Source organism: Talpa occidentalis, unplaced genomic scaffold (assembly GCF_014898055.3).
Source record: "Talpa occidentalis isolate TD23 unplaced genomic scaffold, MPIMG_talOcc4v2.1 talOcc4.3, whole genome shotgun sequence".
NCBI lineage: Eukaryota > Metazoa > Chordata > Mammalia > Eulipotyphla > Talpidae > Talpa > Talpa occidentalis.
Window position 1 is genome coordinate 117456331 of NW_023603184.1, and position 15829 is coordinate 117472159.

Sequence of the window (15829 nt, forward strand, 5' to 3'; positions counted from 1 at the left end):
TTAAATGCACAGAGATAATATTTGGAAATATATAGTTTGCTTTACTTTCCAGTACTTTTTAGTCCATAAGTGACCCTTCTGAGTCAGTGACACAATAATTTAAGACATTTTGAAATTATGGAAATTAAAAGAAAAAAAAGACTCCCAATGTAAGTTTTGGGTCTAGATTATTGAGAACTTTTGGTTATCATTCCAAAATTTCTTTGTAGCGGACTAAGATATCTGGCAGACACTAGATGTAATAATGGTGATAATGTACAGTAGCATCTGATGGCATGGAAAATATGTTTAATATAGAAAGTGAAAACTTTAAATTACAAAAGAGCAATGATCTTTATATAATAATAAATAAAGCTTATATATATGCACACTGAAAAATATGTTCTAAGATCACTCTATTTCCTACCATGTGTTTAGAGACAATTCTGTTCCATATCTGAGTTATTCAGATAGGATAGATTGACTATGTGGTGATTCTTGATCATTAGGTTTTCCAAAAGTTCTAAGACAAATTTTTATCTCCCACCATATCTTCTTCTACTAATAACTCCAGTTATACCTACACTTTTTTAAACAACTTCCCTCTGTAGCAGTCTAGATAACATGTGATTAACTTTTTTTAGTTCTGTGTTCAGGAAGACAGAGATTGAATTCTGTGCTCTGTATTTTGGTTGTTCTTGAGCCTTTTGTCTATATTTCCTACGATGGCTATGTTGCATGAAGTTTAGATCACTTTAATAACTTTAATAACTCTGGTTAAGTGTGCTATTACTGTGTCTGCATGTACACAGGAAGACATACAAATATGAATAAGCTATAAAGGGAATGGAGATACCTCAATGGCAAGAAATACAAAGATAGCAAAGAGAGTTTTCTGAAATCTCAGGTTCTCTTCATGAGAGGGAGTTCCTTGTGTGTCGCACTTCTTAATCTGTTCTTCCCTACCTATGAATCTCTCACTTGGTAGCTAGAACACTGTTCATCCTGGAATTTAAATGTTGGAATAGAATAGCAGTCCTATGAAGTTATATTTGAATAGAAAGTGATTTTTTAAAAAGATTTATTTATTTATGCAGACAAGAGCTGGGGTACAGGCCAGAGATGAGGGGTGTGTGTGTGTGTGTGTGTGTGTGTGTGTGTGTGAGAGAGAGAGAGAGAGAGAGAGAGAGAGAGAGAGAGAGAAAGAGAATGGATTCACCAGAGACAGAGTGGGGAACAGAACAGGCAGATTGACTGAAGCACACTGCTGAGGGGAGTAGTGGGCGAGTCAGGAGAGGTCTGCTACACCATGTGGGTTGCTCTCTGACTGGCCGGGGATCGAACTCACGCTGCAGAGGCTGCAGATTGCTTCATAGTGCGGTGCTTAACCCTTTGCGCCACCAGGGAGGTCTGAAAATGACTTTTTTAATAAAGATTTATTTATTCATGCATACAAGAACCAGGGCACAGGCCAGATATGAGGGAGAGTGAGAGGACCCACCAGAGACAGAGAAGGAAACAGAACGGGCAGACTGCCTGAAATACACTGCTTGAGGGGAGCAGTGGGCGAGACAGGAGAGGTCTGCTGTGCCATGTGGGCATCTCCACTGCTGGCCGGGATCGAACCTGCACTGCATAGGCAGCGGACAACTGCACAACGCTGTGCTCAGCTGCCTGCACCACCAGGGAGGCCTTGAAAGTGACTTTTTTGCCCTTGATTTTACCTTTCCATATTTCAGAGGCATTAATCATAACTTGAAAGTTATCAACAAGATTCAAAATCATCAATGTTAAATATCTTGTCTTCTGCATAGAAGAAAAACTGTCAGTGGTCTATAAAAGGTGAAGGCACACTCTTAGGTTTCTATCCAAAGGACACAAAAACATCAATTCAAAAGGATACCAGCACCCCCATGTTTATTGCAGCACTATTTAAAATAGGTAAGATTTGGAAACAACCCAAATGCTCAAATACAGATGACTGGATCAAGAAGATGTGGTATAATACACAATGGAAAACTATTCACCAATCAAAAAAGATAAACTAATGCCATTCGCAGCAACATGAATGGAGCTAGAAGGGATTATGCTCAGTGTAATAAGTCGGAAGGAAAATATTGGATGGTTTCACTTATAGAAGGAATATAGGGAAACTAAATAAGGGACCAGGGGAAAAAACATAATAACAATAATAATAAAAATAAACAGGCAACTATAAATCAGAGACATTCTGCAAGGGAGGGGAAGCGAGGGATCAAAACAAGGGTGAGAAGAGCACAAGAGACTATGGTGATGGTGCACATGTGAATTGGTGGGAATTCCGTGGGGACTACACCTGAGAAAAGAAAGCAAACATTGCACAAAAATGAACAATGATGTAAAATATATATAAATAATTATTTTTTAAAAAATGAAAGCATTTTATTTTCATATATTACCTGCTGCTACCTGTACTGTGGCATATTTTAGTAGGCAAGGACTAATATGTTACTTATATTTTATAAATATTTTGCCACTTATTTTATTTACCTGTTAATCATAATATGTGTTTTGGGGTTCCTAATATGTGTTTTGGGTTACTTTGTGTGTTATGAAAAACTGTATGTTATTGCTGTAGCAGAAATAATTTATTCTGTAAAATCTCTGAAAGGAGGCAGGACCCATCAAAATAAAGGACCTAGACTCAGAGCAACAGATGCTCTTGTAAAGCAATGTGTTTCTCAAAAAAGGACTTTGATGAAATATATGTAAATTGTTTCTTTTGTTATTTATTTTTGGAATGTTCTCTGTTATGCCACATTTCATTTGTTTTTATATTTTTATTATGAGACACTTTAAATGTAGAGACAAGTATACAAACTAGTTTATACCATGCACCTGCCATCAGTTTTATTAAATCTCAACATATTTGCCTTAGTGATTTTTTTAAGCCAGCACTACATTATAGATACAGTTGAAGCGCCTGTGTGTACTTGCTTCATCTTTTTCTCTCCAGAGTTACCATACCTTTTCATTCAGAGTTTATCATCTGTATTCATGGTTGTGTATGTGTGGGTGACCTTGGTCTCGCCATCATTTTGTGACTCATGGGGAAAATGGAGATAATTATCATACCTACCTCATGGGGTTGTTCTGAGTTAATATATGAGAACCTTTTACAACTGCATCCAACCTTTGGTAAGATGTTGTTGTTACAAAACATCAGCAAAACATGGTAATTGGTAATTGCAAAAAATGCAATTACATAAAATGTCAGCTTACATTATTGAAAGGTTAATAGCTATTAAACAACCTTATCTGGAAAGTTTGATGTGGAAATATTCTGAAGTTTGGGGAGCTTATATTCCACATCTTCCCAAATCACCTACCTGTTCCCCCCTTCCTATTCAGAAAATATCTTAAGCTCAGGCGTAAGCATAGGAAAAGGGGTCAGTAACCAAGCATGTAATATCCTGTTTGTTTTCCTTGAGAGGTATGTTATTTTGGAATTTTAATGAATAATGGTATTAACCATTTGAGTTTTTCTTATATAGACTTGTTTATCACCTTGCCCACTTTGTACTGAGTTATTTACTTTTTAATATTGATTAATCATAGTTCTTTATACATTTTGAACACTAATTCTGACAGATTTCTTTTCCCAGTGTTAGACTTGCCCTTTTGTGATATTTTTTTGCTTGTTCATTTGCACAGAATTTTAAAAATTTCATTTAATATTTGCATTATTTGATTATCTCTTATGTTTCTATGAGCTGTCTAAGGACAATGGGTATATGATGATGCCTAGGGCCACAGTCATCTGGGCTTGACTGGGCCAATCCATCCAGGATTTCTCATTCACATGGCTGAAGGTTGGTCCTGGCATCAGCTAGGAGCTAATCTGGGGCTGTCAATAATGTGCCATAGTCCTTTCCCTTACTACTACCCCACCTAGTATCTCGATTTGGCATTGGATTCTCATAATCAATGAATGACTACAAGAGTAGAAAGTAAAGAGATGGACTTGAGAATTCTAGAATGTACTTCTAGAATGGGGAATGTACTTCCCCATACTCTGTGATCCAAAGCCAGTCCCAAGGCAGCTCAGATTCAACAGGAAGGTGTTGAATTATCCGTCTAGACATAGTTACATGAGCATACAAAACCAGAGGAATGGTTGGAGGCCCTCTCTGGAGACTATCAGCCAGAGAGGGCATAACACAGAAAGGAAGTTTGTTCTGAAATGTGAGCGATAAGGAAGACTTCACCAGAGAGAATAAAAGAAAGAAGACTGAGATCGAAGTTAACAATAAAGAAATGAAACAGCATACAGCATTTATATAGAAGTTTTGTGGTATGTATTTATAAGGGATGAAATTAATAAGATGTTTAACAGTAATAAGGAAATAATAGTTAGAATTCATCAGATGCTCACTGTGTGGCAAGCATATTTTGAAGCGTTTTGAATGATTTATTTTATCCTCATAACAAACCTGTGAAGTGGAGACTACTGTTATCTCAATTTTCTAGATAAGGAAACTGAGATACAGATAGGTTAAATAATGAGCACATGGTCATATACTGTGTAAACATTAGTGCTAAATTTGAATATAGATAATATCTTTGGAGATTGCCCTTTCAACCACTGTACTAGCCAGGCTCCTATAGATTATAAAAATATGTGAATGCCATGTTTTATCCTACCTCTCATACATTTTTATATGCCTTATTAAAGAATTCAGGCCCTAAGTAAGAAACTGGTTTTCAAATTACCGTATTCTATCCCTGGTCCAGATGTCTTAGGAGCAGTTAAGTTTAGGAGCTTCTAAGATGTTGATAGTGGGGCCTCCCCTGGTGGCACAGCGGTTGAGCTCTGGGCTGCAAAGCCGCCTGCAGCCTCTGCAGCGCCGGTTCGATCCCTGGCCGCCGCTGAGGGTTCCACATGGCAGCCAGACCTCTTCTGCTGCCTGCTGCTCTGCTCAGCAGTGTGTTTCATCAGTCTGCCTGTTCTCTTCCCTGCTCTGGCTCTGGTGAATTCTCTCACCCTCCTGTGCTTCTGACTGTACCCAGTGCTTGTATAAATAAATAAATAGAATCTTAAAAAAAAAAAAAAGATGTTGATAGTGGCTCCATGATCTCAGGAGGTCAAATAAAGAGATCTTCTTTCATCTTAGATATACTTATTTTTTTAAAACCACTTTTTAAAAAAATATTTATTTATTAAAGATTTATTTATTTTATTTATACAAGAACCGGGGTACAGGCCAGATGGGCAGGAGGGTGAGAGGATTCACTAGAGACAGAGTGGGGAACAGAACAGGCAGATTGATGAAATACACTGCTGAGGGGAGCAGCGGGTGAGACAGGGGAGGTCTGCTTCACCATTTGGGTTTCTCTCTGGCTTGCGGTCGTGCTGCAGAGGCTGCGGATTGCTCCATAGTGCGTTGCTTAACCCCTTGCGCCACCAGGGAAGCCCTTAATATATTTTTTTGATTTAGAAAGATCTTTCTTCAAATATCAGGCAGAGCATATATGCTCAGTTTATCACTTCCCATGGGTGGGAAGAATAGCCACCTTAAAACCATATTTATTACTTTTTCTAATTTTTGTTACGATGAACCATTACTTGGGAAATATTTATACTGACTAAATCTGTAATACCTTTTTTTTTTAAATCCATAATACCTTAACAGACAATTGCACTGTATCACAAAGGTGAATTTTCTGAACTATTTATAACACAGGTCATAATTAATAACACAGGCTCTTGGAGCCTGGTGCCTTGGGTTTAAATCCTAATCATACCATGCATGACTTTGGACACGCTACTTAAACTCCCTAGGCCTCAGTTTTTTCATCTGTAACATCATGATGATAAAAAATTCTCCCTCACTAAAGTATTGTAAAAATTGAATGAATTAATTCAAGTAAAGTATTTATAACAGTACTAGCACATAGTCAGTGCTATAAAAAGATAGCTATTGTGGTGGTGTTGTTATTTACTGTTAGTGTCAGAGGAAAAATTAAAAGGCACGTTTGTTTTAGCTTTATTTTGACAATAGAGATCTTTTGGGTAGCAGAAAATGAAAGCAGAATAACAAACCCTATGACAATCTGCATCGTATTGTGGAAAACACTCTTGCTGTACTCTTTCCCCGGGACCAGTCATTTCACCTCCCAGAAGTATTTCCCACATTTGAAAGGTTTAAGGAGGGCTATTTGAATCAGTATCATTCAGCTTCAAAATGGCTCTACCAATTTAAAGTATCAGAGGTGGCATGTAGCAGAACACACTATAGAATACTTGTAGACATACTTGAAGAACAATTTTTTGAGGTTTAATTTGTGCTAAAAATTCATCAACACATCTCCAGGAAGGCAAATCTTCCTAAGACATATGGAGACTGTTTTAAGGTTGGTTTCATGATTCTGATTGGGACTGATTTAATTTTATCATTGGGCACTTCAAAACAAGGACTGAAAGGTAAGGTACATTACGATCTAAAATAAGCCTTTCTGTTAACATGTAGAAAGCACAATGCCAATTTGAGAGGGGAAGGAATTAATATAGCGATACTAACAGAAAGGGTTTGGAGAGAGGTAAAGTTAAAAAATGTAGCAAAAAATGGATGATTTAAAATGATGCATTACATAAAGGAACATTCCAACAGGATGCATAAGGAAGGGTGTGAAGATAGTTGCATATTTTAAAGATTGGAATAAGCAGTGCACATTTGGAGGGTCTCAGAGTATATAAAGAGATCTGCTTAACATGGCAGCCAGCTGCTCACCTCTCATAATGGAATAAGAAAAATGTGCTTAAGCTGAAGTGTAAGGGATTTGGGTTTGCCATTCTAAACAATAAAGGTTGTTAAACATTGATTTAAATTTTGTTATCTCAACTCTAATACTAAAAATGGCTTATCCGCTAGTCAGCCAAAGATGTTCCTGTGCAGAGACAAAGTGATGGATCTGTGACCTCTTATGAACCACAATTTGGTTTGCTTTATGTTTTAGTATTTCAGAGAAATGTCTTAGTTGAAAGCGTACATTGTTCTGTTGGACTCTTTCTTTCGCTATCTTTCTCCTTTGTTTCCTTTGTAGACTCTTTAATTTTGTGAATCATCACTGACCATGCCTTTGTTCCTCTGTCGTACTGTTATTTTTTGTAGATGCACTGGAGGGCTTCTCTAAAATAAATGATTTACCTTTTTCATATTCTGAATATGAGACATGTAATCAATTAATTTAATTTGTTTATTCTACAAACTGTTATATGCTAGGCACTGTGCTAAGCCCTGGAAATTCAAAATTCTCTCCCATTGGGATCTAACATGTAGTGAGCTGGAGACAGATCTACAATTATAGTCCAAATAGGTGATACAATAGATGTTGCACAACATCCAACACGGAGAAAGGAATTAGGAATTTCATCCTGGGAGGATGTGTCTATTAAAAAATCTCTGTGCAGGGAACAATCTCCCAGAGGGGGGAAGTTGCTGGGGACATTTATCACTGGGTCCAATCTCTGGTCCAGTCCACGGGGAACTAGGTTTAAAGTACTGGGAAGTGCTTTAGACCAGGCTCAATCCATTTTGCTCAGATAATCACTTTCAAAAGGCTTCTGTTGGCAGCTGCTTCCTAGGAATAACTCCATACCATGTGGGAACAAAGCCCAAATTTTTGTACCTGTGTCTGCCACATGATCCCTTGATGGTATTTTGAAGTTTAAATAGGCAATTTATTTGAATTACATGTTTAAAAGAGAGGGGAAGTTTTCTCCAACAGCAGAAATTCATGTCAGTGGCAGGGGGAAAGTAGAGGAAGCACAATTCTGGGCTAAAACAGGTGTTTGGAGATGTAACAACCAAATGGAATGTATAGACTTTGTTTGGGTCCTAAATTGAACATACCTACTCTAAGGTGATTATTTTGGAGCAATGGGGAAATTTTCATTACGAGCTGGGAACAGACGATATCAAGGAACCATTGTCAATTTTGTTATGGTGGAAATGACATGGGGCATGGTGTTTATGTAAGACAATGTCTGTCCTTTTCAGAGATGTATGCTGAAGTGTGCCTAAAGTCTGAGATTTGCTTCAAAAGCCGTCTGCAAAGCAGTAAAGGCAAGATGATGTAAATATGGCAAGTTCTTGATATTGTGACATCTAGGTGATAGATATGTGAAAAATCATTGACCTGTTCTTGATGCTTTTTTTTTAAATTTTTGAACTTAGTCAAATGTGCATGGTCCTTTATTTAAAAAAATTGAAATCAACACTTGTATGTCAAATTTAGTAACTTCCAAATTGTGTTTGTAAGAATTACCTGGATTTCTTATGTTTTAAATTTTATATTATTTTATTTTTTAAATATATTTTTTACATCATTCTTCCTTTTTGTATAATGAATGCTTTGTCATCTCAGTTACAGTCCCCATGAAATTCCCACCACTAATTTAAACTCGGGGCATTCGCCGCAACTTGGATGGAGCTGGAAGGGATCATGCTCAGTGAAATAAGCCAAAAGAAAAAGAAAAATACCAGATGGTTTAATTTTTAGAAGGGATGTAAAGTATCCATATAAGGGATCAAGAAAAAAAAAGTAATTATAATAAAGTAAATACTAAAATCAACAGGCGACTATTCTTGCTGCCTTTGTAGTGTTTGAAAATTGTCATTACTAAGCTTCTTTGCCCTCTCTTCTCCAGTGAGCGTTTTTTGACTAAGATTGGTAACTTAGACATATGAACTATTGATAGCATGCAGGACTTAAGTGGAAAGAGGAAAATAATGGACAACTTAGTTTAGAATTTAAAAAATGATGCACAGTATTTAAAAATATTATATATGAACTTAGGTGTAACCTTCAATGTGCACTCCCCAAGTCAGATTTCTGTTTAAAAGCAAGCAAATTTCTGGGCCTCCCTGGTGGCGCGAGAGGTTAAACATCGCACTATGAAGCAATCTGCAGTCTCTGCAGCATGAGCTCGATCCCCGGCTGGCCAGGGAGAAACCCACATGGCACAGCAGACCTCTTCTGTCTCGCCTACTGCTCCCCTCAGCAGTGTGTTTCGGTCAGTCTGCCTGTTCTGTTCTCCGCTCTGTCTCTGGTGGATCCTCTCACCCTCCCGTGCATCTGGCCTATACCCCAGTTCCTGTATAAATAAAAAAAATCTTAAAAAAAAAATAAAAGCAAGCAAATTTCTTCAGCATGGAATCATGCCTGGAGTTCATTGGCAAAAATGGGTAACTTCAGTGGGTAAAAAAGGCAACTATTAACATAGCTGAATTTTAAAAGTGTCATAAATCTCCTATTTGTTCCTGTTGCTTTATCGTTGGCTAAATGATATTTGAAAGGTTATGTAGTATAATATTCTTTCTTTAAGTTTATGCCTGTTTAAAAAGTTTTTAGAGAAGATACGATTAATTTTAGTATTTTATTTTTCCTTAGCAAAATATAGAAACAGTTCCTTTTCAACTTAGATTATATAAAAGATTTGGAGATGAATTTTTCAGAAATGAGTTTCTATCTGAAGAAGGATTTTCTATATAGAATAATCATTGTTGGAATTAAAAGCCACTAGAGATTAACAAGTTGCCTTTTTTTTCCCTAAAATGTTTTATCTACTTTCAGAGTTTTAGCTCTTGTATGTTAGATTAAAATTCTGAAGCATGTTCGTTTCATCTCAAAATTGAATGTCAAATCCAAAGACAGATATTTATAACTGAGTTCTGTTCAGGCAAAAAGTCAGTTTCCAGACTGCAGCTTGGATGATTGTAAAGCTCTCATTCACAGTCTGATGTTGCTATCGTTTTTAAACAAACAAATTAAAGCTTTAAGATTGGATTTTAGCAAACCAGCCATTTAATTCCCTCTTTATTATACTTTATATTTTCAGAGTGCTATGGAGTTTGCATGTTGCATTCAAATAACAACACTCTGGCATTGGTAGAATTAACTCTACTGATATTACTGATAATACTGATAAGAAAATTAAAGTTCTCACAGGTGAAGAGACTTGCTTAAAAGCCATCCATTTAGTTAGCAGCTTAGCTAAGATTTCTGTTCAGTTCTTCTAACTCTAAATTTTTCCATCATAAATTTCTTTCATAAATGTATACAAGCAATGGACTGGCAAAAAGAAAAATAACATGTGAATTCAAGAGCGCTTTACAAGTAAGTCAGGATTTTAATTAATGGGATATTTTACAAATGCCTAACGTGGGGAAGAGAATTCATATACTAATTTTGGGCAGATTTTCATATAAAGAAGTACAATACGTCCAGACTTTAATAGTAACAATCAACTTGTAAGAGAAATGGCTTTAAAACTGTTCTTACTGCCGTCACCTTACATGAGATGTAACCTATGCTTCTAAAACTTACCATTTGTTTTAAACTGAAGCATTGCTTTTTCATTAGATTACATTACTGACTCTTACTGAGTGATGGTAATGTCTAATAGTCAGTACATTATTTGAGGTAGCATAAGCAATTGTTTTAATATAATTGAGGAAAGTCATGTGATGCAGTCAGCTATTGACTGAAATAAAGAAGATGGATAAATGTAAGCACAGTTTACCTCTTCAAAGTAGGAGATATATTTTTTGATATTAAAAATAGAATGCTAAACTATTAAATATAAAGTATTTTTTGAAGGGAAGGTAGGAACAAGTAGGTAAGTTAGCATTGCTTGAATATGTACTTTTTGTAAATATGATTGTTGAGCAATGAAAATATTTTAAATAATTATAAAATAAAGTTACATATAAAATGCAATCCTAAATGTCAAAGGTAAAGTGAAACAATTAACCTAACTGTGTAACAAATTGGTGGCATAATCATATGAAAAATAAATTCTTAAAAATTTAAGCCATAGTAATTTCACTATGTATACCCAGAACTATACACTCTAAGAACAAAAGAAAGGTAGCAAAAATTTATTTATGGTCAAGGTGTTTGGGAAGATAGTAATCATATTGAAGTCCCAAGATTAGTGTTGTGATAAAAAACAGATGTATAAATATGTTGATGTCCTTGAGAACTGGAAATCTGGTCATCAGAGAAGAAGATGAAGGTGAAGATCAGTAAAGGTGAATGGTGTTAATAGAAACCTTGTAGTATGAACTTGTGATGTATTTTATGTTTAAAATAAGTATTTCCTAGCTCTGTCCACTAAGAAGGCATAGAAACAATGATGAATTGCATAGCAATGAGCATCCCTTTGCTGCCACTGTGGTGTCTAAATGTCATTTCCCTCAAATGCAAATCAAACCACAGTGAAATGACTTAAATATGTGAGAATGGCCCATGTCAAAAATTCCAGGAACAATAAGTTTTAGCAAGGATGTGGAAAAAAGGAATTCCATACACTGTTGGGAATGCACTGGTATAGCCCTTATGGAAAACTGTATGGAGGTTTCTCAAAATATTAAAAATACATCTACCATTTGATCCAGCAATTTCACTCCTAGGTATCTACACAAAGAATGCAAAAACACTTTTTCAAGGGATATAGGCACTCCTATGTTTATTACAGCACTGTTTACAATAGTCAGTTGTGGAAATAACCTAAGTAGTGTCCAAAGAGATGAATGGATAAAAAAGATGTGGCATATGTGCACAATGGAATACTGCTCAGTGATTAAAAAAAAGATGAAACTCATGCCATTGTGACAAGATGGGTGGAACTGGAGGGGGTATTGCTAGAAGAAATCAGAAGGAGAAAGACAAATACAAAATGGTTTCATTTATGTGTGGACTATAGAAAAACTAAACAAAGGGTCAGAGAAAACCAAACTGGTAACAAACACTCAAATGTGTCTGTGGAATTAAGATTATCAGAGGGGTTGATAGAGGTTGGAGAATAAAGTGTCGAGGGGGCTCAATGGACTGTGGAGAAGTATAGGTGACTTTGTGGTGGGTGCAGTGACATGCATTGGAGGAGGTGTGAACTTATACCTCTGGAGCACATAAGTGTCTAAACCAGTTTTACCCCAATTAAAAATAAGTATGAAAAAATAAATAAATGTCATTTTCTTCTAAAGGAACTAAGATCCTTGGAGAAAAGGTTAATTCCCCAATGTAGGACTAGGTCGGGAAATAGGAGATGACTTGGAAAGAAAGGAAGAGATGTAAGGGCTATTGGGTTTGTGTCAAAAAAGACTCAGGGGGCCTCCCCGGTGGCGCAGCGGTTGAGCGCTGGGTTGCGAAGCTGCCCGCAGCCTCTGCAGCGCTGGTTCGATCCCCGGCTGCTCCCTGGCCCCTGGAGGAGGTCCCACATGGCGCGCAGACCTCTCCAGCCGCCCGCTGCTCCCCTCAGCAGTGTACTTCGGTCCTTCTGCCTGCTCTGCTCCCTGCTCTGGCTCTGGCAAATTCTCTCACCCTCCCGCGCTTCTGACTGTACCCAGTGCTTGTATAAATAAATAGATAAATCTTAAAAAAAAAAAAAAAAGACTCAGGCTCTAACTTGAGCAGGCTCTTTATAACCAAGGAGTAATTTGATCATCAATTGGAATAGCATCTGTGATCTATTGAAATATATCAGACATGATAAAATACATAAAATAATAGTAATACATAAAATAAATGGCCACTTGTGCAGAATGCTAGTGAACCAATTAAATATTTTGAAATAAATAGAAGGAAGAAATGAAGCAATTTTTTCTGCCTTTTTTGCATGGCCTCAGGATTTGAAAAGAGGGTTTTCTTTCTGCAGATAACAAATTAAGAGTTAATGACAGAATATTTCCATTTGCAATCATAAGTTCAGGGAAAAACCACCAAGTAGCTGTAAACACAACAAAAAGAGAGACAAGAAAGCATTGTTTACCTTTTTTTTTTCACTTTAAGAAATGAACTTTGCTTTTAGAATACTCTTAGATTTACATAGAAATTGTAATGATGGTATATCGAATTCTCATATATCCCTACAATCAGGCATTCTGTCTTTTCATCTCTGTTTGCTTATTTATCTAATATATTTTTAAAGATTTATTTATGCATACAAGAACTGGGGTACAGGACAGAGGTGTGTGTGTGGGGGGGTGAGAGGATTCACCAGAGACAGAGTGGGGAGCAGAACAGGCAGACTGACTGAAATACACTGCGGAGGGGAGCAGAGGGTGAGTCAGGAGAGGTCTGCTGCGCCATGTAGGTAGCTCCCTGGTTGGCCAGGGCATTGAACTCGTGCTGCAGTTGCTGCGGATAGCTTCATAGGTTGCGTCTTAACCCTTGTACCACCGGGGAGGCCCTATTTAATATTTTTTAATTGAGGTACTATTAGGATGCCCCCATCAGGTATTGCTACCATAGTACCCACCACCAAATCAGCCGCAGTCCTCCTAATGGAATTCTACACTATCACCTGTAATTTGGTCATGACAAAGATTAGACTTCAGTTTGATTAGGACTCTAGATTTATTACGTTTTCAAAAAGAATATAAAACCAGAGAAATGCATTAAAATACACCATAGTGATGCCATCAGAAAAATTAGCCTTTAGATGCCGCAGGGAAACAACAACCTGATTTCTTCAATGATTATTGATACATTGTAAGAAAAAAATCATTAAGAGGATTATATAAATTGTTAGGGCAAAAACATGCATATGAGATTGGGGAAATTTGAATACTGATGGGACAGTTAATGATACTAAGGAATTATTATTAACTTTAAAAGTGAGATAATAGTGTTGTGGTTATGTTTTTGTTAAATCCACAACTTTTAGAGACATACTGAAATATTTATGGGTGAAATGATATTATTTCTGAGATCTGCTTCCACATAATCCAAATTTGAAGTGGCAGGAAGTATAGGTGAAATACAGATGGTGATTGTCAAATTTGACGATGAATGTTGCAATTCTCTCCACTTTCATGTATGTTTTAAAATTTTTAGAAGATGAAAAAGTGCTGTTATTTAGATTAGCCTCAGAGATCATATTGTGGAGATAAGTAGTTGTTTCTGTGAAATAATTATTCTCTTAAGAAAGGTTTCACATTAGGGATTTTTTCATACCATTACCAAAAGTACATTCATAATAAGATGTAGTTAACATTTATTAAATATCAAGTTATGTGTCACACAGTTATTCTAGTCATTTTACATGTGTTTTCTTGCTTCAGATTCATCAGAATTGTATGAAGTAATTCTATGATATTTGCTTTCCATATCATGCTGAGAGAGTAAATTTCTTAAACAGCAAGGAGAGAATGGAGCCAGGCTTTCAGTCTGGCGTGCTCTCTGCTCTGCTCAGACTGAATGGTTAACAGGAGTGGAGATTTTGAGTGACGATGTCTGTTGCAATGTATATATATATATATATATATATATATATATATATATATATATATATTATATGTTGTGTGTATGGAGTATATATTTCTGTTTTCTCGATGAGCCTTCTTTGCCCCAATTTGAACCTTTTGGGCAATATTATAATTTGCATTTTGGCTAAATTAGAGACTCAAAAACTCGTCAGCCTGCTTCAAGACAATACTAGCCACTATTTGAATCTTTAATGAGGCAAGCTGTTTCACTTCCCCACAAGATGGGGTGAAAGCACAATTTTGTTTTAATATTCTTAATTGTTCCAAGGCAGTTTTCCCTGGTGTAGTGTATTTGAATGGCATGTGGCTGGCAGGAAGGGAAAGATGGTGCATCCTAAGGTGAGACCTTCTCATTATAATGCCTGCGCACAAAGCAGGGGCAAACCCTGGCAAATAAGAAATGGCATTTTCAGTACTGAAAAATGAAAACAGCCCTTGGGTAAAACTCTGATGTTCACCCAGGGGATAGCTCCCTCATGTAGGATCCAGGGGAGCTTATAAAATCTTTAAAAAGTTGAATGCTCAAGTCATCTGTGAACTGTCAGAACATTTTGCATAAATAATCTCCAGGCGAGTAAATTAAAAACCTCAAGTCAGTAAAATCCTTTGTAAAGTGACCCTTTCCATATTTTGCTAGAATTGTGGTTTGTGATAATTGAAGCTTTATTGGCAAAGTAGCAGCCCAAGAGGATGACTGAAATAAGGTTTTGTGCTTCAAGCAGTTCAGCAACTGACTCCAAATACATATAACACTGTAGAGATTGGGGGGGCCTTGATTGAGCTAAACATCTTTTTATCTCCCACTTCATTAAAATTGAGGTAGCTTGAATTTTTCCCCGAAATTAATAATGTATATAAAATTAATGAAATTATCCTTTAAGGAAGGTTAAAAAAAGTACTAGGAAATTCTAATTCTTCTAATTAGCCAATGGTTATTTAGAAGTTTACTGCAAATTTCCCAAGACTGATATGAATATGTGCCCTTCAAACTTAAAATTCATTGTTTTCCTCACTTTCATGTGAGTGGATTTCCCTACACCCTGGCAATTTACCCCTCCATAGTTTCTGTCTCCTGGGGTCAAGAGGAAAATAAATTGACATGATCTATATATCTGTCTTGAATCTAAAAATTACCTTTATGCTCAGGGATGCTTCTCAATATGTAGTTGTTGAACAGCCTCAAGATATATGGAAGGAGCCTCCCTGGTGGCGCAAGGGGTTAAAATGCAACCTATGAAGCTATCCCTAGCTGAAACAGCACAAGTTGGATCCCTGACCCGGGAGCTACCCACATGGTGCAGCAGACCTCTCATGACTTGCCCACTGCTCCCCTCAGCAGTGTATTTCAGTCACTCTGCCTGTTCTGTTCCCCACTCAGTCTCTGGTGAGTCCTCTCAACCCCCACACCTCTAGCCTGTACCCCAGTTCTTGAATGCATGAATAAATCAATCTTAAAATAAAAAATTAAAAAAAAATGTGGCAGATCATGGAAATTTTATAAAATTAGAAATTGCTCTATACTTTATTATTATTTTTTT

The 15829-nt window shown here is 36.6% G+C and overlaps 1 protein-coding gene and 1 long non-coding RNA gene across 2 annotated transcripts in view; both read left to right on the plus strand.

The window, feature by feature from the left end:
• The first annotated feature begins 4027 nt into the window (after window positions 1-4027).
• On the plus strand, window positions 4028-10131 carry LOC129146561 (uncharacterized). The gene is made up of 3 exons (XR_008553426.1): window positions 4028-4312; window positions 8019-8094; window positions 10086-10131. It is a non-coding gene; the product is annotated as an uncharacterized LOC129146561 (long non-coding RNA).
• A 4484-nt stretch (window positions 10132-14615) lies between these two features.
• The window catches only part of LOC119255169 (MOB-like protein phocein), a 9290-nt gene continuing 8076 nt past the window's right edge, over window positions 14616-15829 (plus strand). Inside the window, exon 1 of the mRNA XM_054699461.1 lies at window positions 14616-14630. Coding sequence (XP_054555436.1) covers window positions 14616-14630 — 15 coding nt within the window. The remainder of the gene's footprint in view (window positions 14631-15829) is intronic.